We start from the raw sequence: 27,825 nt of genomic DNA on the forward strand, positions 1-27,825 counted from the left end.
ATCCAGCCTCAGACACATAATACCCATTAGCTGTGTGACCCTCAGCCTTGCCTCACCAAAAACAAATACACACACACACACACACTCACACAGAGAAAGTAATAATAATTTAAAAAAAAGTTCAAGGGGGAGAGAGAGCACTAAAAACTGAGAGGAGGCAGCTCCTGAGCTGAGTAGACAAGGGAGTGCAATCAAGAACGCCAGTACAGAAGACACAGCAGCCAGAAATGGAACGTGGTACACAGCTAGGAGACCAGTTTGACTAGAATGCAGAGGGGCTGAAAAGGAGTAATATGTAATGAATGAAAAGCCCTTCAGGATTAGCCCCTAATAGAAACAGGGGAAAACTAAGGCTGGCCCAAAGCCATGAAGTGCACATGCTCTTTTACAGACTACCATTTCTTGGGTAGGAGGCAGTATGGAGAAAAAAAAATGTGAATTCATGAATGCATTTCTCAAGGGTGTAGGGGTGGGGGAAAGAGAAGGAGTAGGCACAGACACTAATTCATGTTAAATTATTTTGGCAGCAAAATAGCATGCGCTGTCAGCCACGGGTGTTCTAGCATTTATCTTTTACAACTACCAACCTTCCCTAAGAAAAGGGGGATCAATTTGGGGGGGAATAAAGTGATATTTTTAAAAGATTAACAAAGCTTCGTAAAACGATGTTTCAATATTTGCTTTCTATGCCTGTTCATTTTTCATCCTCTGTGAGGCATTTGCCTATATTAACTATCATTTTTACAAACTTGTCTAATCTACACCCAAGAGAGGAAGCTGCCCAGAATGTTTCAGTAAGCAGGGAGAGCTATACATCATATTTAAATAGTACAAGGGCCTAGCACCCACCCCCAAATACAACACTGTGAGGGAAACAGAGACGGCAGGAGGAACTAGGGAAGATGGCTAACTAATACAGAGGAAATAAAAAGAAAACATGTGCTAAGCTAAATAATTTGTGATCTAGTTAGACAAGGTCATACCCAACATTTCTTTACAGTGAGTAACTGACATTTTCTGGTGCCATCTCAATTGTGTTTTACCTCTTTTATTTAAATAGTAAATAAAAAACACCTGAATTGGCATTTATTTTAAAATTATTTTAGGTTACTTTAAAATAATTTAAAAATAAGTCAGTCTTCTAATACCGGAAATAAAAAAAATAAAGATTTTCCCCCCTTTTTTAATGGGAAGGGGGAATAGATCGGAAAGGGGACTAGCTTTTTATAACAAAGACAGGGTGGGGAGGGCAGAGCGTGAAGGGAGAGACAGGGAAGCACAGGGAAACCTCAAAAATCATCAGAGCATAAGAGAGTATATGTAAGAATGGTATAGAAGAATATCATGGAACTAGTCTCTTTCCTCCATTCACTGACAATCTACATTTTTGATCTGGTATTCCTCCATCTAAACAATCTAATTAGCTTTCTTTTCCTTGTACACCTGGGATTAGAAATCTGTAGAAGAAAATGGAGCAACAAAAGATTAATTTGTTCTTTCCATATCAAAGCTACCCTAAATTGTCAGATTAGACATATTCCTGAGATATCTGGGTCATCTATAAACTGGGAAAGCCTATATTATATGTTCTGACACAGGGTTACGTTTCACTTTTCAGCTCAATGATTTGGGAAATCATCCTTAAATTTAACATCTTTATCAAAATGAAGCATTAAAGTTGGGGGAGTGGGGGCAGGGAGGAGATCAATGGAGCAATACAAAGCTAATATCACCAGAAATCCAAAGTCCAAATTCTCAAAGTAACTTTAACTGCTGAGAACCAGAATAAGTACAGATCTTAAATCATTAAGAGATACACTAAGACACCTCTCTAAATGGCAAGTTAGCTAAACTTCACATGGAACAGCTATGTTTCTCAGAGGTTTCGATCTAAAATTACAATGTAACACAAAGTAAAGGTTTATGTTTTAATAGTAGGACCCAGAGGCATTAACCAGACAAAACTACAATTTCAGTGTACATGCAGTGCAGAAATAAAATCGCTGCTTCTTAGATGCAATATCTGGGCAGCTCAACCTAGTCTCCTCACTTATTACAAGCCAGGAACCATGGCCACCCAGGAAAGCGTGGACTGTTCAGACTCTTATTTGTAATAAGTAATCACAGGAACATTGGAAAAAGATTCAGCCAGGTTGGGAAACAAAATGTAACAGGAAGATAAAAGACCCTAATTCATCTCAGCTGTGGGCTATGTTGAGTTCAAGAAGTCTTTGTTTTTAGTATTTTCTTTCCATTGCCTGAAGCATGTTCCTGGAGTGTCTGGGCTGAGATTTGTTAGCCTGTTCACCTTTGAAGATAATCTATCCTGGGTTATGTGATCATTTTACCAATGGCATAAACAATTCCCCAGTGTCCAGTTCACAGCTGAACATGGGCATGCAACTCATGAACCATGAATCTAAACCATGAGAGTTGGAAATGCTGGTGAAGAGGCCCACCAAAGGAGAAGGAAAAACAGTGCTGATTCCAAACACTCCTAGGTGGATGTAAGAAATTCTAAGAGGTTTTAAATGAGAAATTTCTCAATATGTGAAAGTGAGCTTTGTCACAAGGCAGCCATTTAGATATAGATTTTGGGTATCTCAAAATTGCTAGTGTCACTAATCCATCTATATTCTCCAGCTATCTAGTATCATCTATGGAAGTAGGATTCATATTATCTATCCCTCTTATCTACGATCACCCAAATTGGGTAAAACAAGTCATGAGGAAATTCTCCATCAACTTCTAAAGACTAATATCCACCTTTTCTTTCCCCATGCCTCTCCACAAATTACCAGGCATAAGATTTTGTAAAAAGGGCATTTTTTATGCCCAGGGAATACCAACTTAGACACAATACAAGTTCACTTAGAAAGCTTAAAAAAAAAAGTAGCATTTGTGAAACAGAAGCCACATTTATTCCTAGAAAAAATGTCAGCAATGCAGCTTAAGTAGATGGGATGAGCTGAGCTGAGAGGTATTGTACAGATCTTGCACTGCTAGAACGCAAGACAGTATCTCCCTAGGCACTGGGATAGGAGCTTGTAGGGGCAGGAGAGGGAGACAGGACACTCAACATTCAGTAGCTGAAAACTAGCAAGTGCAATAATAAATATAATCTGAGCTCCTGAAAAGAATAAGCAACAAATGCCTTGTTCCTCTATTCCACACTCTAAAAAATAAACATTCAATCTTACCCCAGAGATGTCTGCCACACGGTGGATAGGCACTTCCTTCTTGCTATGTAATCCTTTCCCATTCTTAATAGCTCTGTTGAAGAAAAAAAGTGTATTAAAAACAAAAATCAGGATGGGCAGGTATAGAAGGGAAGGAAAAGGAGACTGTAATCTGCACAAAACATACCATGTGCTACTTAATAAACCAGTCTATGCAAGAGAATGGGGGATAGGGAAGGAAAAGAGATATGTGCCCCCGCTTCTCCCAATCCCAATAACCAACATTCAACTGATAGTTTCAGCTAAATGTATACCTGATAATCAGAAGGAGCTTTTGTATTTGTTTCCAAATTAAATAGCATTGTTCCAAATACAAAAGAAAGAATCAGTTGGAAGAACACACTAGTAAGCAATAATTTTTTCAGGGCTTAATCACATGAAACATTTTAAAATGCAAAATATGTAGGTATTGTTACAATTCTAATGGAAATACGTTCCTCCCAGGAAAGAAAGCTAAAGTTCCTGGAATGAAGGAGTATCATAAAGAAAAGTCATTAAACAGCAGAAAAAAAAATTAGCAGATGCTACAGAACTGACATTGAGCCTAATTTTCAATTCAGTCTCAAGCTGTAATTACCACAATGTATTAACAGGGAACACCACATCTTACTATCGAGTTCTTGACTTTTTAATCTTGTCCAGATCCTATGAATACTCAGGAACCTTCGATGGTAACCATCTTCCATATGCCCCCCCCCCACACTCACATCTCACAACTTCTCTGAGTCTCCTATAAAGATAAATAGATAAACTGTGGAGCCATGTGTAACTGACTAAAATTTTCACAAGTTGCCTGGAAAAGAAAGGTTAAAAAAGAACCCTCTTCAATTATTACATTTGGGCACATTAGCTTATAAAATTATCTGGCTGCCTTAGAAACCCAAGAGTTATACTAAACAGCTATGACAAAGCAGTAAGTATCGAAGTACCTAGCACCCCTAAAGACAGTCACAGAATCCAACATCTAGGAGATAAAGGGCGAATAGATGGCAGCCCCAGTTAGGGGGGGCTCCACAGGGCAGGTAAACAAAAGCATGTGGTGCCAGTGGAAGGCAAGCTTGGCTGACGAGCACTTGAGAACCTACCTGTCTCCCAGTTTTACCAAAGTGAAGGGAAAAAAATCTGGGGCTAAACAGAGCTGCGGACAAGAGGTTATCTTCATAAAACATGGAGAGCTAGTGCAGATAAAGATAGGAAGAAAAACAGACCTGGCTTACGAAGCCAGTTGGTTGGAATGGTTTAGCAATATAGTTACTGGGCCTCTGAAATGGAATCATGGAGAGAGACATACATACGATCCCTTCACCAAAAAATCCTGCGTCTATTGACAAACTGGTTTGACCCTTGATATTTCTTCCAGAGTAATAAAACTTAATCCTAAATAATACTGGCTATATAAAGAAAAGAAGAAGACAACAAAAAAGAAAATCCATCTTCTATTTGTAGGTGTAGTTAGTGATTGTTGTAGTCAATTTTTAATTTCAGACAAAAAAAAGAAAAGTAAAAAATTATCCTTAGGATGGCAGGTCTTCATTTCTTGTTATTTCACTGCAGTGAATGGGAGTTTGTGAGACTTTCCAGTGCCTTTCAGAAGACAAGGAAGCTTACTTAGGTTCTATATCATGTAACAACACTAGCCAGGTCCCTTCCCACCCCAAAACTTCAATTTACTCATCAATAAAAGTTAAATGGGAAGAACACACCCAGACCCCACACTCAAAGAACTCAAGAGTCTGATGGAGAAATGAGAACACCCAAGGAAGCTGAAGAAGACAAGTCAGAGTGAGAGCTGACAACTCGGACTCCAAAACTGAGGAGTCAAAAGAAGTAGGAGATCAAGGAGGCTACATTCAGGAGACAGAAATAAGAGACAGAGGCATAGAGGAATAATTCAGCTTGGGGAGTGCTGACGGATGGGTAGGAGTGTGATGGGGGAGGAAACAGCCTCAGCAAAGGAAGTGAGAGCAGGAATGAGCCTAGTAGCAAAGAGAAGAGAAAAATGGAGCTAGATACCAGACAATCAGACTTTAAGTGGATATAACAAGGACTTGTGAAGTATGTAACGTGGGCTAGAAGAAGCACAAAGTTCCAATAAAATATGGTTCAATCCCTCATAGAGCTCAACATTTCAAATAACAGTTTAAGACATAAATAACTAAAAATAATGTACATTATCAAATATGTGATATTGGGGAGGGGAAAGTTAGTCCTAGACTTTTGAGGGTAGAATCAGGAGCTATGGGAGCGAAGTCATGGGAAATGGATTTTGTTACACTGGAAGGAAAAATTTCCAAACAAATAGAGCTAAGAAAAAGATATGCCAAGATATGGTATATTGTGTGGCAGGCTGAGTGATCCATCACAGATCATAAGATCAAATGATTTAGAGCTAGAAGAGACTTAAAGGTCATTTAGGTCTTTAAGACTGAGATCCAAAGAGGATAAGTGATTTATTTGAAGTCTTGCAGGTAAATAAGTGGCAGAACTACAATTTGAAGGAAGGTCCTTTGACTCTGAATTCAACATTCTTTAAGCAGAAGCTGGATAACTATTTGTGACACTTTCCATTGTATTTCATCCCAGAAGTTCAAGATCTCCCTTGTGAAAAAGCTTGGACTTTTGAAAAGAGCACATAAATACAGACACTCAAGCTTAGGTCCTATATCTATTGTGTAGAGGACTTGAGTTGGGGTATAGATCGCATTAAATGGCTTATGACTTTTTAAATTTTAATTCTGAAAGTCTGTGACACTAAGTTATCCCTAATAGCTCTTTCAATTCCAAAACTCTAATGATTCTGAACCAGAATGAGGACTGAAATTCTCTGACAAGAAACTACATGGACCAGGGCTGAGATGTAGGGTTCTGCCAAGCCCTACCTAGCATAACTCCAACCTTTATAGGTAAAATAAGAGAATCACAGTGTCTAGAATGAGGAAGACTATCATTCTGCTACTGTGATCAAACTCAATCTGGTGTAATATGTTTCGTTCTGGAGGTCATAACTTAGGAATGGTACTGACGAGTTGTAGTGTTGTCTAAAGGTAGGGAGATTAAGAATAGGATGAACAAGACTCATGAGGATCAAATGAAGGAAATGGGAAATATTTAGCTTAAAGAAGAGAAGATGAGGGGTATTATTTTAAGAGTTGTCATATGAAAAACTAATTATAAAACTTGTTATATTTACAGAAGACAAAAATGAATGGAAGAAGTAAAGAGAAAATATAAGAAAATAAAATCCTCATGATTAAAGTAGTGAAATGCAGAACAGTATGTCTTATAAGGCCATAATTTCTTCATCATTTGGGATCTTCGAATTGAGCATGGATTATCAGTAGTCAAGAATGTTGCAGACAAGATTTCTGCTCCAGTACAAGTCTGATGAGATGTCCTGAAAGGGCTTTTGCAACTCAGAGCACATGAGTCTATTTTCTTCTCTCACCTAGCTGACATGGTAATAAACTATAAAGAGCAATTTCAGATTTAAATTCCAAACTCTTTCTTTTGTCACTGAAAAGCCAAGTTAGATGAGGCTCTCTCACAATCAAGTTCAAACCTCAATACAACTTCTTTTCCTTTTAATAATAGTAGTTCTTTATTTTTTCTCTTCTTCTTAAACCAATTTCAACTCCCCAAACATGCACTCTTCAGGATCTACAGAAATTGACTAACCTCCTCTGGGATATATGACAAGGTTTGGGGGGCAAGGCTATAATAAAATCTGAAAAACTTCTCAGTATAATTTTTTATCATATGAAACAACAGGTACTGATAATAATCATGATTTAAGGGACAGAGAATAGGATTTGGAATGGTGTGAATACAGGTTCTGGTTCTAACTCTGACACTTTATTCATGTACAAAATGAAAATAATAATTTCCATCTCTGCCAAAGGGTCATGGATATAAAATGGATTGATTTTTGTGAAAGTGCTTTGTAATCTGAGCTATAAAGTGATGAAAAGCACCTCTAAACTCTTTGACTGTATGGACAAAAGGTTTGATTTCAGGTTTAAAGATACTCAAAAGAAGTTGGGTAGTAAAGTCAATGTTTTCATTCATATGGAACATTCTGAATACCTACATATTTCCCAAAACAAAGGCCCATTTCTTTACTACCGACATTCTATTAATGGTTTTGTATGACTGCAAATCATGAAATGGGACAGTCTGCTTGTTTTTTGTATCCCCAAGGCTTAGCAAGGTGCCTGGCACAAAGGAAGTACTTAAAATATTTATTATTTGATTCACTCATTTGAAGAATTAAAAATGTCAGGACATAGTGGGTGTGAGCAGTGGAGAACATGTAACACATAAGAAACTTAAAATAAGAAGCATGTCATCAGGAAAATAGATGAATGAAAAATTGTAGTGCGGTGAGAGGAAGAGATAAGTGTTAGACAGGTCATGTGCTTCAGAGATAACTTCATACTGTCAAGAAAAAGCAAGAAAGGCCATTACCATGCTTGGCAAAGCAAGTATGAAAAATTAACACAAGAATATGGACAAGAAAAGCACTGGATGGGCAGGTATACATAGGTGTCTGTCTTTGTCACTTCATCCAATCGATGAAATGCCAGTTCTATCTTAATAATATTCAGCCATCCCTGCCAATGCCCTACAATCTTGGGCCCTTCTATGGACAGCTAGGCCAACAGTGAATACATAGATATTCTGGGGGGAAAGCTGTTAAAACTTCTATGTGAAATCTAACTAATTTTATACTCTAAAGCCCTTTCTTCCTTCCTATTTATTTCCTTTGCAAGTGAGATAATTTCCCACTTTTATTTCAGATCTTATGGTGCTTTATGATTATAATGTACTTCATGCAGATAATATAATCGGGTTATTTGGACTGATTATTAACAATCCTATTACTCAGACATAACAAGATGATTAATCCTAATGTACAGATAAGTAAATTGAGGTTCATAGTAGTTATATGACTTAGCTGAAATCACATGCTAATATGTGGTAGAACCAAAACAAAAACTAGGTTCTCTGACCATAGTCCAATGTACCTTCTATTATTCTACACTGCCTCCTATAACCTGTCTCTCACCCACTATACTCCACCTACCAACTGGCAACATTAGGGGACAGTCTTAAGGGATGTAAAAATGCCACCACTTTACTGTACTGTTTGCACAATCAGCTTACAAATCTTCTGGAGCGTGAATACCTAGGGTGTTATTTCCTTTCTAACAACAACAAGAAAGAAAATAAATGGTCTTGAGGAATACAGACATATTCTTTACATCACTTGTTGAACTCATAGTCCTTCCTAGAAATCACAGAACACTTCACATTCTGGGAGGAAAAAAAATTAGAAACTGACTATCAAGAGCAGAAACACCAGAAGAAAGCAATCACAAAATGCCTGAAATAAGGATGATCAGCTAGTCAATTAAATGATTACTCCATGGGTGCCACTGCTTTTACTGACGATCTTGAAGTCCTGTGTAAAAGTTTAAAAAAAAAATCAAGAAAATGATATGTTGGCATACAAGGACATAGCTAAACTTTAGAATTTAATGCCTAAGGAAAGTTCAAAGGTATGAATTACACATTGTAAATGATACAAATTCAAAATGTAAAAAGGAGAAAATTCCTGCCCTCAAAGAGCTTATATTCTGTTTGTAGGCAAATAAATAAATATGCAAATTAATTGAAGCAGCCCAGTATTAACAATGATAGACTTGTACATGAATGTACATTGAGAATGGGGCACAGTAAGGAGGCCAGTTTGGTTTCATCATTGAATGTATGTAGAAAAGTATTGTGTGATCAATGTTAGCAAGGGAGATTGGAATCAATCCTCAATGTAAAAGATAAGAGTGGGTATTTTCTTCTAGAAGCAAAAAGTTAGACATTGAAGAAGTTTCTTGAGCAAGGAAATGATATGTTTAGACTTGAGCTTTAGGAATCACTTTGAGGAGCCATTCCCCAAAAGTTCAGAGGCCAAAGGACAACAAACCATTCTCAAAAGAATTGCAAACTAATAGTAACCACACCAAAGACAGCTTCAAATCACTAGTGAGAGAAATTGAAACCAAATGAACTTTTAAGGTTCTACCTCAAACCCAGCAAATTGGCAAAAAATGACAAAAGATGAAGAAAGTCAATATTAGAGGAGTGGTTAAAAAGACAAGTACATTAATATGCCAATTGTGGAGCTGCAAATCAGTCCCACCACTCTAGAAAGCAATTTGGAATTATGCTAAGAAAGTGACTAAAATGTTTATACTCTCTGATTCCAAGATCATGCTGCTAGGCATGTCTGGTACGTACACCAGACAGAAAGAAAGGTTCCATTAAAGTCTAATCTATTCATAGCAGCAATTTCTGTAGAGGCAAAGAACTGGAAGCAAAGTTTACGTCCATTACAAAAGGGAATTGCTAAACAAACTGTGGTAGAATATTGTGATGTAAGAAATGATGAAGAATTTAGGGAAATCTGGAGAAATCAATATAAACTGGCACAGAGTAAATAAGTAGAAAACTATATACACAATGTCTAAAACTTCCATTTCTCCCTGCATTTGCACTGACTCTTCCCCTCATTACTGCCCCCTCCTCCCACAATGGAATGTTCTCCTCCCTCAGCTCTACCTCATAGATGATTCATTGAGTCCACCTTCTATACAAAAACTTTCCTGATTCCCCTACTTATTAGTGCCTCTTTCCTTAACAATCTTTTTTTTTGAAAGTTAAATGATAACTTTATTATACATACACATCTATTTAAATAATAAGTTACACATAATAGATTTGCAGTTTCATGTAGAATTATCTTTTTTTCTTCTACTCTACCATGTTACGTAATGCTTGTTTTATTTCTTAAGTATAGAATAATAAAATTTTAAAAATTGTATACAACATAATTATAAACATATATATAGAACCATATATCTATCCACATATATTATCTATCTACATACAAAAATAGTTTAATACCAAATATATGTAGCTTTGTATGCACATACATAGTGTATGCAGCAGGGGTGGAGATGCCACAGGTTTCCCACCCCTGGACTTTCTTAACAATCTTGTATTTAGTTTGTATTTAATTGGAATGTAGGTAGATTCTGTTTCCTCTAATAGAATGTGAGGTCCCTAAGAATAAAGATTGATTCTTTTTTCTTTTTCTTTTTTTTTTTTGAGGCTGTTGGGGTTAAGTGACTTGCCTATAGTCACACAGCTAGTAAGTATCAAGTGATCAAGTGTCTCAGGCTGCATTCGAACTCTGGTCTTCCTGACTCCAGAGCCAGTGCTCCATCTGCTGTGCCACCTAGCTGCCCTGGCTCATTCTTTGTATCTGTATATACTAGAGTCTGGAACACAGTAGGCATTTAATAAATGGCTGCTGGGGCAGCTAGGTGGCGCAGTGGATAGAGCACCTGCCCTGAAGTCGGGAGGACCTGAGTTCAAATCCGGCCTCAGACCAAACACTTGACACTTACTAGCTGTGTGACCCCTGGGCAAGTCACTTAACCCCAACTGCCTTAAAAAAAAAGATTAAAAAAATGGTTGTTGATTGATTGACTGAACAATGCAAAGAACAAAATCAAACCAAAATGAAAATGAGCATGAGTTAATGTAACAACCAAACTTGTTCCCAAAGAAGAGATGATAAAATGTATTTACCTTCATTCTCTCTTAAAAGGAGAAGTGGGGATTTAGGGTTAAGAAACATTGCATGGATTTTAAAATTTTTATGATGTAGTAATTAGTTTTGTTGATTTTTTCCCCTCATTTTTTAAAAATTCTTTTCTATATGGAATGGCTCTATGAGAAGGGGCAGAGGGAGTGGTAGAGGAAAGAAAACAAGGATACTAGACAAATGTAAAAATGAAAGATATTAAATATTAAAGTTTTTGAAAATTGGTTACTGATTAGAGGATGATTCCAAGATTGTGGACCAGAGTAACTGGAAGAATGGTAGTGTCCTTGACAGAAATAGGGAAGAAAACCTGGAGAAAAATGATTTCAGTTGAGTGGCTGGCTTAGTCTGTAAGAGGTTGAGAAGTGAGTGGCATTTGAGGAAACAGAGAAAATTAATAAAGAAAACTTTTTCTAGGATTTTAGCTACAGTATGATGATTTGAAGGGACATCAGGTTCAAGTGAGAGCTTTAAAAAATAGAAGAGGTCTAGACGTGTTTTCTGTATAATAGCAAAGAAGTTAAGAATCTGCAACTGTCAAATTATATAATTGGGGAGTTACTGGAAAACAATGAAGACATTGATTTGGAAAAGCTATGGAGCTAAGTTGCTTTTTCATAGTTACACAAATTGCTCTAAGGTAACTAGATCAAGCCCTTAAAATTGAAAGGGCTAAAAGAAATTACTTTTGTAAAGGCATTATAAGTAGTATTTACAAATTGGGCTATAAAACAAGAACAAACAAAAAGTTAGATTTTTCTGAAAAGGAAGAATTAGAGGGCAGCTAGGTGACGCAGTGGAAAGAGCATCAGCCCTGAAGTCAGGAGGACCTGAGTTCAAATGTGGCTTCAGACCACTTACTAGCTGTGTGACCCTGGGCAAGTCACTTAACCCCAACTGCCTTAAAAAAAAAGAATTAGAAACATTAACAAGAATTAGCTTCAGAGGATCGGATAGGAAATAAGGAAATATGTGATAGGAAAATATAAAAAGAAAAATCTGACTTGAAAATAATGTGGATCTGATACTTTTAAAAGGTCTTTTATCTTTAAAAAAAAGTCTCATCTATCTGACTTTGTTACTTGCCTTACTCAGGTTGCAGTAATACAGAGTATATTTCTGCTTGGGTTGCTCTTTAGGGAAATGATAAATCTGTGCAAATAGGAGATACATATGTATATGTATGAGTAAATAGGTCAAATGTAGTTCACTATTACTTACAGTATCACTCATCAAATGGATTCAAATTTCATTTCCTAAGGTAGAGTTGTTTTGGATTTTTAAGTTTACAGGGTTTACACAGCTATAGAGCTTACAGGGTTTACAAAGCAGAAAACTAATAAAGAAACATTAGCTTGTTACTTTCTAGAAAACAAGGTCCTTCAGAAGTATCTAAATTCAGTCCACAAAGTAGAATAAAACACATCATTCTTTCAGATACCGGAGGCTCACATTTCCTCCTAAGCCATTCTCCAAATCTCTGCAAAAAGGATAAGATATATCATGTTGCTGCTAATGGTTGCCAAAGCCCTATGTCACCATACCCACCAGTGGGATCCATGCACAGATAAGTAAACCCTTGATCAGTGGCCACCTCTCCCTGTACAAATCCTAGGTATTACAGGTTATTTCAGATATGTTTGTGGAGAATCACAGAATTTAAAACTTAGAAGAAACCTTGGAAATCTAACTCCCTTTTTTTACAGGTAAGGAGACTAAGGGAGGACCCAGAGAGGTTAGGTAATTTACCCAAGATCCCACAAGAAATAAGTTAACAGCATCTTGGTTCTCTGATTCTGAATCCAGTGATCAATTACACCAGATTCTTCAGTATATGAAAAAGTCTTTCTCTAAGCATAGAACAAACAGAGGATTGGAAGGCTTGATGACAACCTTGTTTCATTGACACCTGCTTCACAAATGCAAATACTGAAGCTTCACCTCTTCCCCTCCCCACCTCTCTCTGCAGGCTGCCACCACAGCTCTACATCCACTTTCATTAGGCAAGGAATGAATCTTATGACTTCTAAACTTCCCTACTGTGTCTCCTTAATGGCTGTTCCAGCACAAAGGCAGGCAGGTGCTCAGCCAGGATGGGAGAAAGCAAGCAGGAGGCCAGAACACAGCCTGTTCACCTCTGAAGCTCTTTTTTTGATAATCTATAGCAATATAAAAAAGTGTACAGATAAAGGGTAGCTGCTAAACAAGGGACAAAGCCATTCCCAGTAAGGAGTCTGAAAATATGCACCCAAAAGACACTTAGCCACAAAACTAGTAGACAGAGGGAAAACTTTTGAATGATAACCATGTGCAACCTGCTTCCAAACATAGGTAAGAGAGGTATTGTGGCTAAGTGTCTAATACTTAGCAGAAACCCAAATTATTGACCACACTCCTCCATGAAGTGGCTGAAAAGCTGGACATTCTTCCTTCCACCTGTGAAACTTCCAAGTGAAGGTTAGAATGATTTCATCTCCCCTGTCTCAGCACAAATGACACAGACACAGAAGAGCTGCTTTCAAGCCAGTGATCTAAAATGAATGGGACTGCTCAGGCATGAAATACACTCAGCAAAAGGTGGGCCAAATGATCATGAAAATGGACTATTTTGGAAGATGTACTGAGGAAAATAAAAGGATAGGCAAAACTTGTTCCTTACCCTCACAAAGCTTATACTTACAAACTTCATGAAAAAGCTTATATTGTGAGAGATGTGACGATGAGACACTCACAATGTTGCCCAGAGTCAGGCTACTTGCCTGATAATAAAGGGTTATGTCTCAGAGCAGAAGTAGTAGAGCAGTAGAGACTACCAGCACAGCATCCCACCATTCCCAATTTGTAAATGGCAAGACAATAAAGAGTGGTATGGGAAGTAAAGAGTATCAGGTATGGGGAACAAAACAACATAAGCTATAGCTAGTAGTATAAGAATGCACTGCCTAGATAGAGAAAAATGAAAACAAACAATAAGACTGACCGAACCTTTACAGAAAGAATAACACAAAACATAGAAAGAACAACGGAAGACTGTCAAATGTAAACAAAAAGAACATTACCTTGTCTCTGGAAAACAGATGATGGATGACACACCTCCCTCCTTTTGACAAAGGTGAAGGACTACAGAAGTAGAGAAATTGAGGGAAGAAATCCTTGTGAATAGGGATCCCACCTTCCTCATCACCATCAGCTACAAACGCCTACCAACTACCACCAATAGGCAGATAGGGTCAGGAGCTCTGGGAGTGGCAGCATCCCCCAGACCACTGGCCCTACTTCTAGCCCAGCCCTCACATCCATCATCTAGGGAAGCAGCTCTTGCAGAGAAGGGACCGACCATCCTCACCATCTGTGAACTACCTGTCACACACAGGGCAGGCAAGCCAGCCAGCTGCAGTAGAGGGAGACAGAAGGTGGTATGTGTCAGACAAATCAAACCACCACCATTGCCTGACTATCATCTCTGCCTCAGACTCTAATGGAGACAGAACACAACTTAGATTCAAAAGTCCTGAGAACAGAAATTCTTCTAGCTAGTGCCCTCAGATATCATCTCAAGAATCGATCTCCATGAATATGCCACTTGGTAATTGTTCCTGTAGGTACTTCAGCCACAGCTACTGAAACCTGAGAAAGGAAATTCTGACTACCAAAGTCCCCTGGCACTGTGAAAGATTACAACATCAACTAATATGATTTTATCAGTAGAAACGGCATTAAAGAAGAAGCCTTAAAAATCTACTTTGCCACTCTACCCTAAAGGCCATGGAACTTTTCCATCTTACGGCTAAAAGCTTCCATATGTGTTTTCTTCCCCATTAGAATGTGAGCTCCTTGAGAGAAGGAATTGAATCTTGCTTTTCTACTTGTATCCCAAGTGCTTAGCATATAATAAGCATTTAATAAATGCCAAATTTATTCATTCAATCACAAGGGTCACTGCCTTGCTAGATTTGGTCACTATGTCAGTTTTTTTGCTTAATTATCATTGTTACAAGGAAGGGATTTACAGTGGACAGTTAGCAGTTTACACCAATATGCCCAACAATTGGAGCATGGCTAAAATAAGTTGTGGTATATGATTGAGATGGAATACTATTGTGCTATAAGAAATGATGAGCACGATGATTTCAGAAAACCTAGGAAGACTTACATAAACTGACGCAGAGGAAGTGAGGAGAACACTGTACACACTAACAGCAATATTTTAAGAATGATCAACTGTGAAAGACTTAGCTACTATTATCCAGACAATGATTAAACACAATTCCAAAGGACACAGCATGAAAAATGCTACCTCCACGAAGAGAACTGATGAACTCTGAATGCTGATTGAATACTACTTTTTTTTAACTTTATTTTACTTTTTTTTTGTGTTCTTTTGCAACACAGCTAACATGGAAATATGCTTTGTATGACTTCACATGTATAATCAATACCATATTTGCTTGCCTTCTCAAGGAGGTGGGGAGGGGGAGAACTTGGAACTCAAAATTTTAAAAAATTTATGTTAAAATTTTATTTTACATGTAAATGGGAAATATTTAACAAAATAATTTTTAAAAAAATTTAAATGGAAAAAACAAAAAGGATAATAAAATTTACTAGAAATATTTTAACTAAATAGAGAAAAGAGAACACTGGGAAGAAACTTAATATTAGCTGTGTGTTTCTTAGGCCACTTATAACCCGTTGGACTGTGGGGCTATTTCATCTTTTAAAATGTTGGGCTAAATGACTTCTTAGATTCAATTCTAACTCTAGAGTCCTATAGTTCTCTAAAGTTAAGAGAACAAAAGATCACAAGAATAAAGTAGGAAAAGGAAATTCCCGGCCATCCATCCTGCCATTTTACATGAGACAATTACGAATCAGAAAGGTGAAATGATTCACTCAAAAAAATCAATCCCTCAGCCAGGCTTCAAAGAGCCTGTGCATCCAAACTGGGTACGGTTACAGGGATATAGCCAGTGTGGGTACCTTAAACAGGTAAACTGCACCTGTTTAAGGACGCAGAATTTCTTCTTCATTTCTTAAAAACTCATTTAGGGAAGAAAGGCAATGGGAGGGGCAGACTATTAAAAAAGTAAAAAACTTTATAAACTTCTAAAATACCTTTTAATGAAGTCACAGGTAAAATAGATAAAAACGGATTTCAGCATAAGGTAAGAGCAGATTATCAATCAACAGCATTAAGTAATTAGTTTGGCCTTCCTACTGATTACCTAGAACCTGAGAGGTAATTAAGTCTTGGCACTGAGATAATGCTTTAGAGCAGACATAGGTATAGAAGACAGAGGGGGATGCTGGGTTGAAGTAGCTTTATTTTCAGTAAAAAATAAATTTATAGGCAAAGAAGAAAGTTGGTAAGATGTGGTGTCAATAGAAGAAGGTCAGATCTATAATAAAAATAAAGAGATTCAATGTATTTAGTCGATGGGTTAGACAGTTGACAGATTTCAGAGAATCACATAATAGAAGAAAAGTTGAATGTATGCATCATGAATGCTAGTTACAAGCAGAGACAACAAGAAGTAAAGAAAGAACAAAGCGATCTATGACCAGTTAACAGTAAGGGAAAAAAAACCCTGAAAAATGTGATCCCTGTCACCTAAAATAATTATGAATATGGGGGAAAACTAGGACATTGTTCTAGCTGAGTCACAAAGAATTTCTTACTAGTGCTGCAGAAACAAAAAGTATTTGCTTAAGTCAATACTTCAGCAGCCAAACCAAAGGGAGAGGTGAAAATAAGTGCCTACTATGTGCCAAGCATCATGCTAAATGCTTTTACAAATATTATCTAATTTGATCCTCACAAAAACTCTGGCAGGTAGGTGGTATTATTATCCCAAATTATACAGTTCAGCAAACCATGGCAAATAAACTTGCCTCAGGGGACACACTAGTATCTGTTTGAACTTACGTCATGTGACTCCAGGCCCAGCACTCTTTCCACTATGGTGCCACCAGCTGCCTTAGTAAATGCTGCATGGAAGTCAAGTGTCTGGGAATGGAAGGGAGGTGGAAGGGGGTGTGGAATGCTTTTGGTTCACAATCAAAGGCAAGTCTAACTCATGAATAAAGGGTATTTTTACGTTTGTGGTGGCAATAAATTATATTTTTGATGATACTTCTTTCTCCTAGCTTTATCAGTCACAGACACAATGTATTCTCTCAAAGAAGCCACCTTTTTGTATACTCCCTCTTCCAAACTTTCTAAGGAAATTAAGTTGAGAAGCACATTAATTTTAATGTGGATTTGGGGCTAGAGATTCTACTGGATGAAAAGGAAATGTAAGGGGCCTTACAACTTATAAGTACAATTCTTTTAACATATAGGACATTTCCTATATGAGATGAATCAACTGGCACTCACTGGAAAACAGACTCAACATCACTCCTTAAGAGAGAGATTCTCTGGATCTGTTGTACTTTACTAATGCTCACTGTGAATACATAATCTTAAGTCTAAGGCTTTGAACAAAACATTCACGAAGCCTTAAGCACAATCAAACAAGTCTAGGTGAGAGAGAGGAGGAGGGAAGAAGAGAACCTAGATTCACTGGGAGATTTTATAAGGTAATTTACATTAAAAAGTATCCTTTAAGGGGGAGAAAATTTACAAAGTTGATTTCACATCTTCAGTACATGCAAAACAGAATCCTGAAGTATCTATATTTAACTGTTATTCTGACCATAGTCCTGAGAAATTAAGACAAAGGTAGGGGATCAGGCACTCTAGGAATCAGAAATATACCTACCAAAAATTTTCTTCTCTAACCACTCATCAATCGAGCTTTCAGGAAGGTAAAAGAGTTATCATCAAATAAGTTTCTTCTATTAAGGTAACAATGTATTAGATACTATAGTATTATTGCCAAAAGAGCCAAAGAGTTAAAGATACAGGCACCCCCCAAAAAACAGGGGGAGACAGACTAGGAAGGAAGAAAAGGAGTGAAAAGAAAAATAAAGAGTTTTATTTAGAGGACTAGCAGAGACCCAGATCTTCGCAACCACCAGGAAGAACTGAGCAAAGACTAAAGAACTGATGCCCATTCATCCACAACCATTTAATTGTTTTCGTTAAAATGCTCTGTCCTCATATATGAGAACAAAGCACCTGCCCAATCATCAGCTTTGCTCTACTACGTTTTCAGAGCCGCCCCCCCCATAAGTGGAGAAATGTCTTTAAATGCATTTGTGAGCCACTAAAAAAAGAAAAAAAAATCTTTCCATTACTTTAACGTGAGTTTTTGAACAACAAGAGTGTCGGTGGCCAAATTATTGACCTTACTCACCAGAATTGGCATTGAAAAGTATTATGACTATTCGCAGAAAATCCAAAGTCCCCTCAAAAGACAAAAGAAACTGCCACTTCTGCAGATATTCAGAAGAACATGACGCAGAAACTGAAGGCAATTCCAAATGAGGTATTCCTAACAGAGTCTGAGTATTCTCAATACGGATATATTCTTATTATTGTTGGAATCTGTTATCCCTAAATAACATTACTGAGTGGGATTAGATGCATTTGGTAGTAAAAATTCTGTTCTCAGCTTTTAAAAAAAATTGATCATGTTCATTATTATCTTTAGGTACAACAATACATAAAGGAAACAACCAGGAGTTGGTTTCCCTACCTTAAAAATCAAAGAGCAACCTAGAAGAGTTTCTCCTAACCCTAAAATTCTATGAATCTCTGATGCAACAGTAGACATCTGCTGCCAGCAATATCTGTACTGGGCTGTAAACACTCTGAGGTAACTATATATCACATAGTTGTTTTCCAGAGTCATATGTAAATGGATAGGGAGAGCACTGATGCTTTGTCTTTTTGTATTATTAAAAGTCAGTCAATAGGCATTTATTAGGTATCTGCTCTATGGCAGGCACTGTATTAAGTGCTGGGGATACAAAAAGAGGCAAAAGACAATCTTTGCTCTTGAGTAGTTTACAATCTATTAGGGAAACAACAAGCAAACAAATATGTGCAAACAAGCTATATATTAGAAAGTAAATAAGCAGGCAATAGAATTAAGAAGGGATGGAACAGGCTTCCTAAAGGTAGGAAGCCAGGAGGAGGAGGTAAGAAGGAGAACATTCCAGGGATGGGAGATAGCCAGGGAAAATGCCTAGAACCATGAGATGGAGTGTCTTGTTTGTAGAACAATGAGAAAGCCAGTGTTATTGGATTGAAGAGTATATACATGTAAAGGGGGAGAGAGAGGAAGGTAAGAAAATTGGGGGCAGGGATCAATACCAATATATTTGATCCTGGAGTTGTAATAGGGAGCCATTGAAGTTTATAGAGTAGGGGTACACACAGTCAGACTACAGCTTCAGGAAAATCATTTTGGTGGCTGATGGAGGATGAACTGGAGTAGCAGGAGACTTGCAGCACACAGACCCAACCAGAAAGTTACTGCAATAGTCTAAATGTGAGGAGATGAGGACATGCGCCAAGATAGCCGCCATTATCAGAGGAGAGAAGGGGGTGTACCTGAGAAACATTGCAAAGGTGAAAGCAAAAGGCCTTGGAAACAGATTGGATATGTAGGGCAAAAGACAGTGAGGAGCTGTTGAGGAGGATTCCTAGGTTGTGAACCTGTGAGACCGGGAGGATGCTGTTTGCTGTTGATAGTAAAAGAGAAGTTTAGAAGGGGGTTGGGTTCAAGCAAAAGATAATGAGTTCTGTTTAGGACATGTTGATTTTAAAATGTCTAGTGGATATTCAATTCAAGATGTCTATCAGTTCAAGATGTCTAATAGGCAGTTGGAGATGCAAGACTAAAAGTCAGCAGAGAGGTTAGGGCAGGATAGGTAGATTTGAGAATCATCAGCATAGAGATGGAAATAAAATCCATGGGAGCAAATGACATCACCAATGGGAGAAGGAAGAAGAGTAGAAGGCTCAGGACAGACCATTGTGCCACATCCATAGTTAGTGAGTGAGATCTGGAATATGATCTAGCAAAGGAAACTGAGTAGAACCAGGAGAGAATTGTACCTGGAAAATATAGAGAGAAGAGAGGATCAAGGAGAAGAGAGTGATTTGACAGTGTCAGTGGCTGCAGAGAGGTCAAGAAAAATGAGAGTTGAGAAAAGGCAGTTAGAAAAAAAAAAGACAAGACAGGAGATCACTGTAATTTTGGAGAGGTGTTTAGGTTGAATGGTGAAGGCAAAAGCCAGGTTAATGTGAGTTAAAAAGCAAATGAGAAGACAGGAAGGAAGTGGAGGCACCTATTGTAGATGGCGTCCTCAAAGAGTTTAGCTTCAAAGAGCAGAAGAGCTATAAAACCACAGTTAGCAGGAATGGAAGGATCCATCATTGTATCCATCTACTGAGGGTGTTTTGAGAATGAGGGAGACAGAGTCATGGGCAGTAGAGAAATGGCCAGTACACAGGGAGAGACTGAAGCTAAGTGAGAGAGTTGGGATGACAAAGGGAGCAATCTCTTGATGATGATGATGATGATAACAGTTAACATTTATATAGCATTTACTATGAGCCAGGCACTGTGCTAGGTGTTTTACAATTATCATCTCATTTGATCCTGGGAAGTAGGTGCCATTATTTTATAGAAGAGGAAACTGAGGCAGAGGTTAAGTGATTTGCCCAAGGTCACATAGCTAGTATCTATCTTGAGGCAGGATTTGATCTGAGGTCTTCCTGACTCCAGGCCTGGTGTCCTAATCATTGTGCCATCTACTTTCATTTTCTAAAAATGACAAAAACAAAAAACCAGAATTCAGAGTATTACACAGATCCATTGTGAAAGATTTATGAGAGGGTATGACCAAATTCAGACAGAAGGAGAAGGTATGTATGGGTTGGGAAAGTATAAAGGATACTAATCTCCCATTTCATTGTGATTAGGCATCTCTGTGAATTGGCACAAACACTCAGGAAATCAACTTAGAATTATAAGGAGAAAGGAAGGAAAAAAGCATTTGTTAAGCACCTAAGTCAGGCACCATGCTAATAAATCTCATTTGATTCTCACAACAGCCCTTTAAGGTAGGTTCTATTATTATTTCCATTTTACACTTGAGGAAATTGAGGCAGACAAAGGTTAAGTGACTTGCCTGGGGTCACATAGCTAGTAAGTTTCTAAGGCTGGAATGAATGTAGATCTTCCTGACTCTAGGACCAGTGTCCTTATTTACTGCATCATCCAGCTGATTAATAAAACAACTAAAATGACAATACCACTTGACCCAGAGTTTCTACTCCTAAGCATATGCCTCTGTGAGTAGGCGTGGGGGGGGGGGGCGCGGACAGAAGAGAAGATGGGGAGTGGAGGTGTGTGGAGAGAAGGAAGGAAGGGAAAGAGACAGAGATATACCATAAAAGTTAGGCTTTTTCACTAGGATTTCCTCCTGGTATACTAAGATACATAGTAATCTAAATGTATGAAATGGGGAGAGACATATCTTTATTTTACATAATTTTCCTATTATAGGGATATTTTCCAATATTTAGGTTTTTTAAATATATTCTTTCTCTTTAATCTTTTTATCACCTAGTTAATGTAACTAAAGATTTTTCTATACTATAAGAATTTTAAAATGGTAAAACCCACTTAGCTTTAGCTAAGAGAACCATGAAGGAAGAAAGAAACTTCTTGTACATGTTAAGATTACTGGAAATTAACAATATTTAAGGAAATAAAGATGAATTACATAACTTCTGAAATATAATCTAGATCATCCACAGAATTAGAAGATGAAAGCAATGGTTACATGGAAGAACAGGAAATAAGAACTTCTGAGTGTTAATCCGAACCTCACTGCAAGATCACCATATGACCTCACCAAAGGTGCCCAATGAATGTGATGAATTCTGACTTTAGATACATTTCCCTATCCTACCAAAAAAGGCACTTTGGGCTGCCTTTCAGAAAGAAGTAATGCACAGAGAGAGACAGAACAGCAGCAGCTGAAGAAGGGAGCTGAGCAGCAATTCTTAATATCTTGAAGGAGAAAACTATTTGGAAATGGAGATATTACACTGCTCTCAAGAAGTGGCCATTTGTACTGCCTTAAATGCAGACTGATTGCTTCTATTTGGATGTTGAGTGCATCATCTTTTCTGCAAAAAGAAAGAGCTACATTTTTTCACATTTATCTGCATCAAGAAACCACTTTCCCTTTTAATACATTTTCCTGTTATCACATCTACTTATCCTTGCCTATTCCCCAATACCAACATCCTTCACAAATATTCATGTGGAATATCAGTACACAACAATGACACCCAACTGTATAAATCTCCTCTACCCTTCTACCCCCCAATATAGGAGGGTTGTATGTATAGGTCTAAGATTTAGAAAGAGAATGATGAGAAGAACTAAAAAAAAAACCCCAAACTCCATTCTTTTTTACTGGCTTCTTACCAGTCCAAAATCTTGGAATTTTAAAAAGCCATTTATGAATTACATTTATGAAATACATGAATTTATTAGTACCCTATGATAGGATTATATATGTAGAGCTGAAAGAAATGTTGGGAGCTTATACAGTCCAGCTCCTGGAGAGGTTAAATGACTTGTTCATGGCCACAGAGTGAAGTGGGAGTTAGGATTTGAACCCAGGTCCTTCAACTCCAAAGGCAGCCATTAGTCTTTCTACTGTACCAACTTGCTGTCCCACTTCTAAGTTTGTTCAATTTTTTCATGAAATATATTTTATAAGTTTGTCTTCTATGTTAAAACAAAATATATCAATTATTAAAAGAAGTTATCAGTTTAGATAGAATTGAGACATCATTGGTGATTTAAAATTTGCCCATTAAACTTTAGTCAAGGTAAAGCTAGAGGCTGTAGAGAAAGAATGACTGAGAGGTAGTAAAAAATATAGTTCAGTGAAAAGCTTTTTTCAGAGTATATCAGAAAAAGAAGATGGCACTTAACAGAAGCATGGAGGATAATGATAGAAAAGTTAAAAAAGAAAAAAGGCATACATGCAGTAGAAAAGAATGAATAGAGCTGCATGAAGGAGAAAAAAGAAGTCCTGATTATAGTTGGGTACACTTGGTAGAATTTGCATTCTTCTAAATTAGATTTGTTTTGTTAGATGTTACAGACTAAATTATAAAATCATTCATATTAATTAGTCTACATGACTATTTTTATTATAACACAATGAGGTAGCAGAGTAAGTTTATATGTAAGAAAACAGGTCTTGCTTTATGTAAAGAAGATTAACAGATTTTGCCTTTATCAAACAAGTCAGGCAATGTAGCCCAGCCTTGTCCTCCTTCCCGACCTCATACTTTACATAAATCCTGAAGCTATTTCTCTTCCTAAATGTTTCTATTGCCCTCACACTCCTAACTGTATTTTAAAGATTCAGAAGGGAAAAGAATGCTGTGCCACAAGGATTCTTTGAACAAATGAAAAGGTCCAACCCATCTACATGCACATCCTTACTCTCCACTCCCAACCCTCCAATCCTACCTAAAACAAAATCTTGTGTGAAAATAAATTCCTCTCACAAACAGCTGGCTGACACCAGAGTCCTTCAGAGGGAAAAAAGTGTTACTAACAAATTTATACCTTTGCCCCTGAGGGATCTGTGAGAGGCCAACAAATTCATGCTGAAGGTTCAACAACAGAGCAATCTATAGAAGTGAGGAAGTTTTAACCTGGCTAAAAATCAAAAAAACCAAAAACAAACAAACCAAACCAAAAGGTACTTTTTCGAGGATCTAAATCAGAAATGGGACTTTTAGTAATTAAAAACTGGGGTGCGAGTGTCAGGAAGGCAGAATACCAAGTTTTCTACTTTTGAAGGAGGAGGCTGAAGAAGTGTCTCCTTAGGCAGACGTAATCTTCCTGGCAGGCATGGGGAGAAAAGAGCCAAATGGAGGCTGAAATTTGGGCAGGCTCATGTGTGCCTCCCCCAATGGTAGACAATGTAACTACAGACTTCTGTGTCTGCTACTCTATGTAGCATGCTGGGCAATGAATAGACTGTAGCAGAAAATCTGAAGGGGTTATAACTCTCAATCTTCTTTTTCCTAGATATTGCTAATTGATTTATAAAATGTCCAGAATGTATTTAAATCGGCTCAGACATTGGATTATTAAAAGATATCTTTTTATCCTGCCTTTTCTTTTATTTTCTTTTTTTAAAAAATTTTTTAATTTTTATTTTTAGGCAGTTGGGGCTAAGTGACTTGCCCAAGGGTCACACAGCTAGTAAGTGTCAAGTGTTTGGTCTGAGGCCAGATTTGAACTCAGGTCCTCCTGACTTCAGGGCAGGTGCTCTATCCACTGCGCCACCTAGCTGCCCCCCATCCTGCTTTTTCAAAGAGAAAACAAGGCACCAAAATATACAAACATATATATTCTTAACCTAAAATTACAGGATCTAAAGTTGGAAGAGTCCTTAGAAGAAGCTCCATTTCTTAACTGCCATCAACCCCGTGCCAATTTGTCTGTAAAGAGACATGGTTTCTGGAGAACTCATAAAGCGTCTAATAATTTTACTTTTTAAAAAAAATATACCCACTGGGAGCTTCAGAAATGTAAAGGCATAATCCATTGTTTCTCCTTACTTTAAAAATAGGCAAACATCTAGCCAGATTTTAATTTAATTGAAAACCATACTGACAACAGAATATAACTTCCACATAATGAGGTGCTTAAAGCAAAACAAACAGGAAATATGTCCAAATAATTGACATTCTATCACATGCTAAATCTGATGATCACAACTAACATGTATTATACTAGAAATTACAACATAGAGCTATAGGAAGAGAATGCAAATTGAACAGAGTACAAGAAATAAAAAGACACTGAATGGAGTAGAGAAATGAAAAAGAAGGGAGAGGGGGGAGAGAGAGAAAGAGAGTGTGTGTGTGTGTGTGTGTGTGTGTGTGTGTGTGTGCGCGCGCGTGCGTGCACGCACAAGCACTGTCTGGAAAGGCTAAGGAAGAAGAGTTCTAATATTGATTCTGTTAGCTAGAAGGGTACTAAATTTTATTCCCTGACTGATTCTTAACCTTTGTTTCTAGTACATGTAACAAGATCCACTCCCCCTTTCTCTCAAGAGTTCATGAACAGATTTCAAGGAGTGAATGAATTTTCAAAATATTCTGTTAACTGGATTCCATGGTAATTGGTTCCTTTTGCAAACTTTTGTGTCCTCTTTTATGCATTTAAAAATGATATTCTGAGAAGGGGTCCATAGGTTTCATTAGACTGCCAAAGGGGCTTTTGTCATAAAAAAAATCTTAAAAATTCCTTTTTTAGGAGGATTGGTAATGTCTGAGAACATAAAACTAAAATAGGCACGCAGAAAAAAAAATCAAGACTAAATCCTACGTGATCTCTATAATTGAAAAGCAAAATAGTAGATGGAAATGTATAGACAAACTTAACATGGAAGATAGGGGTCATTTTTTTAGGTTTTATAGAGACATACAGTTCAGGAGAACTGTTGGCAAAAGTATGGTTCAGCTCTACCAGGCATCTGTCTTCTCTCCTCCCCTCCCAAAACGAAGGTTGTTAAGTGGGAAGGCTTTTCAACAGAGCCTATGTGAGAAAAAAGACCCAAGAGTCCATGCAAATGGCAAAACCTTATCTTGGCGGGACATGAGGCAGTGGGGGAAGAGGCAGCTGGCAAAAGACAAGTGAGCCAAAAAAGGAAGGCCATCATTTGGGAATTTTGTGTTTTGTTTGTCTTTTAAATAAGGAGAGAGATGGCTTTATGCAAACTGCAGTTCAGGTTTAGTGAAGGCTTCCCCAAAACTGCAAAACATTTGAATAAAGAAAGGTTCTATAAAAGGTCTACAGGTAGAAATGAGCACGTGCCAGTTTCCAGCATGCAGGTGTGTGCACTTAAAAACACTGAGCCAGCTGTAAATTGGCAGTAATATTCGTCTTTCTGTCATCTCCCAAAGTGCTCACTGCTTATCTCTCCCTGAGCTCCCATCAGTGTAAGATAGGAAGAGTTGGCAGATCAGGCAGGAGTAAACAACAACCCCAGAACCCCTAGGAAGCTCATCAACTCCCGTGCTTACTGTGGAGCCAGCTGCACTGACCCAAGCAGACAGACAAGTTAACTGGTTGCTCTTTACCCAAGTTTACCACGGTCTTCTAAAAGAATTAATGGACACAAAGTATTCTGGAAAGAAAAGTCTACACAGAAGCATGGTGCATAATCACTGGCATAATCAAGGGTAAGCATGGAGAAAGACCAGGAAGCAAGGGAGGGAGGTCAAAGCTATCTTTAGTAATGAATTGTCACAGCTCTGAGGCCTAGGGAATAAAAATGAAGAGCTTTCCCCGAAACCTCTCTCGATTATTTTCCCAAAGAGTTTCTGAATGAATGCCTGGTAGCAATATAGTAGATCTCATTAATATGGCCTTGCTAATAATTGGTTACAGCACCTCATGAAATTTTTCTTGGTAAATTAATTCAAATTGCCTTGGATCAGAACATAATCAATAAAGATTTTTAAAGGGTTAAATTAAAGACAGGTAGTTAGTTAAGTGACAGGCCATGCATCAGGAAGCTATGGGGTCTGAACCAAACCTGTTCTTGTTTAGGGGCTCTATTCAAGGCCTAAGAAAAGAAGTAAACAACTCACTAATGAGATCTTCAGAGGACATTGAACAGGGAGGTGTCAGAGATAAAGGCAAAAAATTAGAAGGTAAAAGTTTAATTGAGAGAACGTAGCTAAGACAACTCAGGAAAAATAATCCCAAACCAAGCATGGGGCAGTAGGATCAACTGAAAAGACAAATAAAGTGATGTGACACTTGTCAGACATGCACTGGGATGTGGCACTAAGAAGAAGAATAAAGGTCAGAGTGGGAGACAGCATGGTGGTAGGCGCAAGGGTGCCTAAAACTCAAATGCCAAGCCTAGGGAGATGGGAAATGATTGGTATTGAGAGGATACTGATTTTTCTTTCCTAGACTCTCAGGACTGCATGGTATGGTGGATATCTGTTTGGCTTAATCCTGTCATTTATGAGATGAAAAAAATGAGTATTAAAGAAGTTAAGCAATTTATCTAAGACCATACAGCCAGTTGGTGACAGAATAAAACCTAGAACCCAGTCTGCTAATTCCTAGCTCTGTGCATCTGCATGTTCCCATTTTAACACATTATCACACAGAATTTGGTCCGGCCAATTGTGCCTGTCTTTCCTAGTTTATAAAACTTTAATGTTCTATTAGCTTCACACTTTTGGGGTTTGAGAATCATCACTTCATGTGTTTTACTGACACAATACCCCAGAAGAAAAACTTTTGTAGCACACAATGGCTGGCCTACTCATTTTAAGAACTTCATTGTTTGTCAAGTGAGAAAGGCTAAGGTATCCTCATTTAATGCAACCTGGACTCAAGACAATAACTCTGAAGCAAATTTCTGCATCATCAGTCTGTCTAAATCAATCAACACAATTATTTCCAAGGAGTTGAGCTTCAGTAAACCAACATCAAAAATCTTCTTTATTAAAATAAAATTTAAAGTCTGCAATGCCTGTGCATATTTGTTAAACATAATAGTATAACATACCTATTTCTAAAAGCAATATGAAAATTTTTGGTGGAGTCCTGAAAATTATTGCAATGCTTCCAATCTTCCTAACTTAAATTATTCTTTTTTTTTTTGTACTTCTAAGCACCAGAAATAAGTGAATTATAAATTCTTTTAAAAGTTCACTAGTATACTGGGCATACTACTATAATGATCTCTAATCCTCTCTTGGTATCTTTCACGCTCATAATAGCTTACAGTCGTTTTTCTAATATTCAGAACAAATGGGATATACATGGATCCAATACCATTATCTCTCTTTCTCTGCAAATTGAGAACACACAATCCCACCCAATATCCAAAAGGAAGAAAACTAACTCACTTGGGCTGCCTTTCACAGTGTTCATTAATGGCACT

The 27,825-nt window shown here is 37.6% G+C and overlaps 1 protein-coding gene across 1 annotated transcript in view; it reads right to left on the bottom strand.

The window, feature by feature from the left end:
• Positions 1–27,825, bottom strand: part of SND1 (staphylococcal nuclease and tudor domain containing 1) — a 479,638-nt gene that overhangs the window by 215,046 nt on the left and 236,767 nt on the right. The window contains exon 14 of the mRNA XM_021002412.2: positions 3,201–3,273. Within this exon, the coding sequence (XP_020858071.1) occupies positions 3,201–3,273 (73 nt within the window). The remainder of the gene's footprint in view (positions 1–3,200; positions 3,274–27,825) is intronic.

This window comes from Phascolarctos cinereus, unplaced genomic scaffold (assembly GCF_003287225.1).
Source record: "Phascolarctos cinereus isolate Bilbo 61053 unplaced genomic scaffold, phaCin_HiC Scaffold_1;HRSCAF=81, whole genome shotgun sequence".
Taxonomy (NCBI): domain Eukaryota; kingdom Metazoa; phylum Chordata; class Mammalia; order Diprotodontia; family Phascolarctidae; genus Phascolarctos; species Phascolarctos cinereus.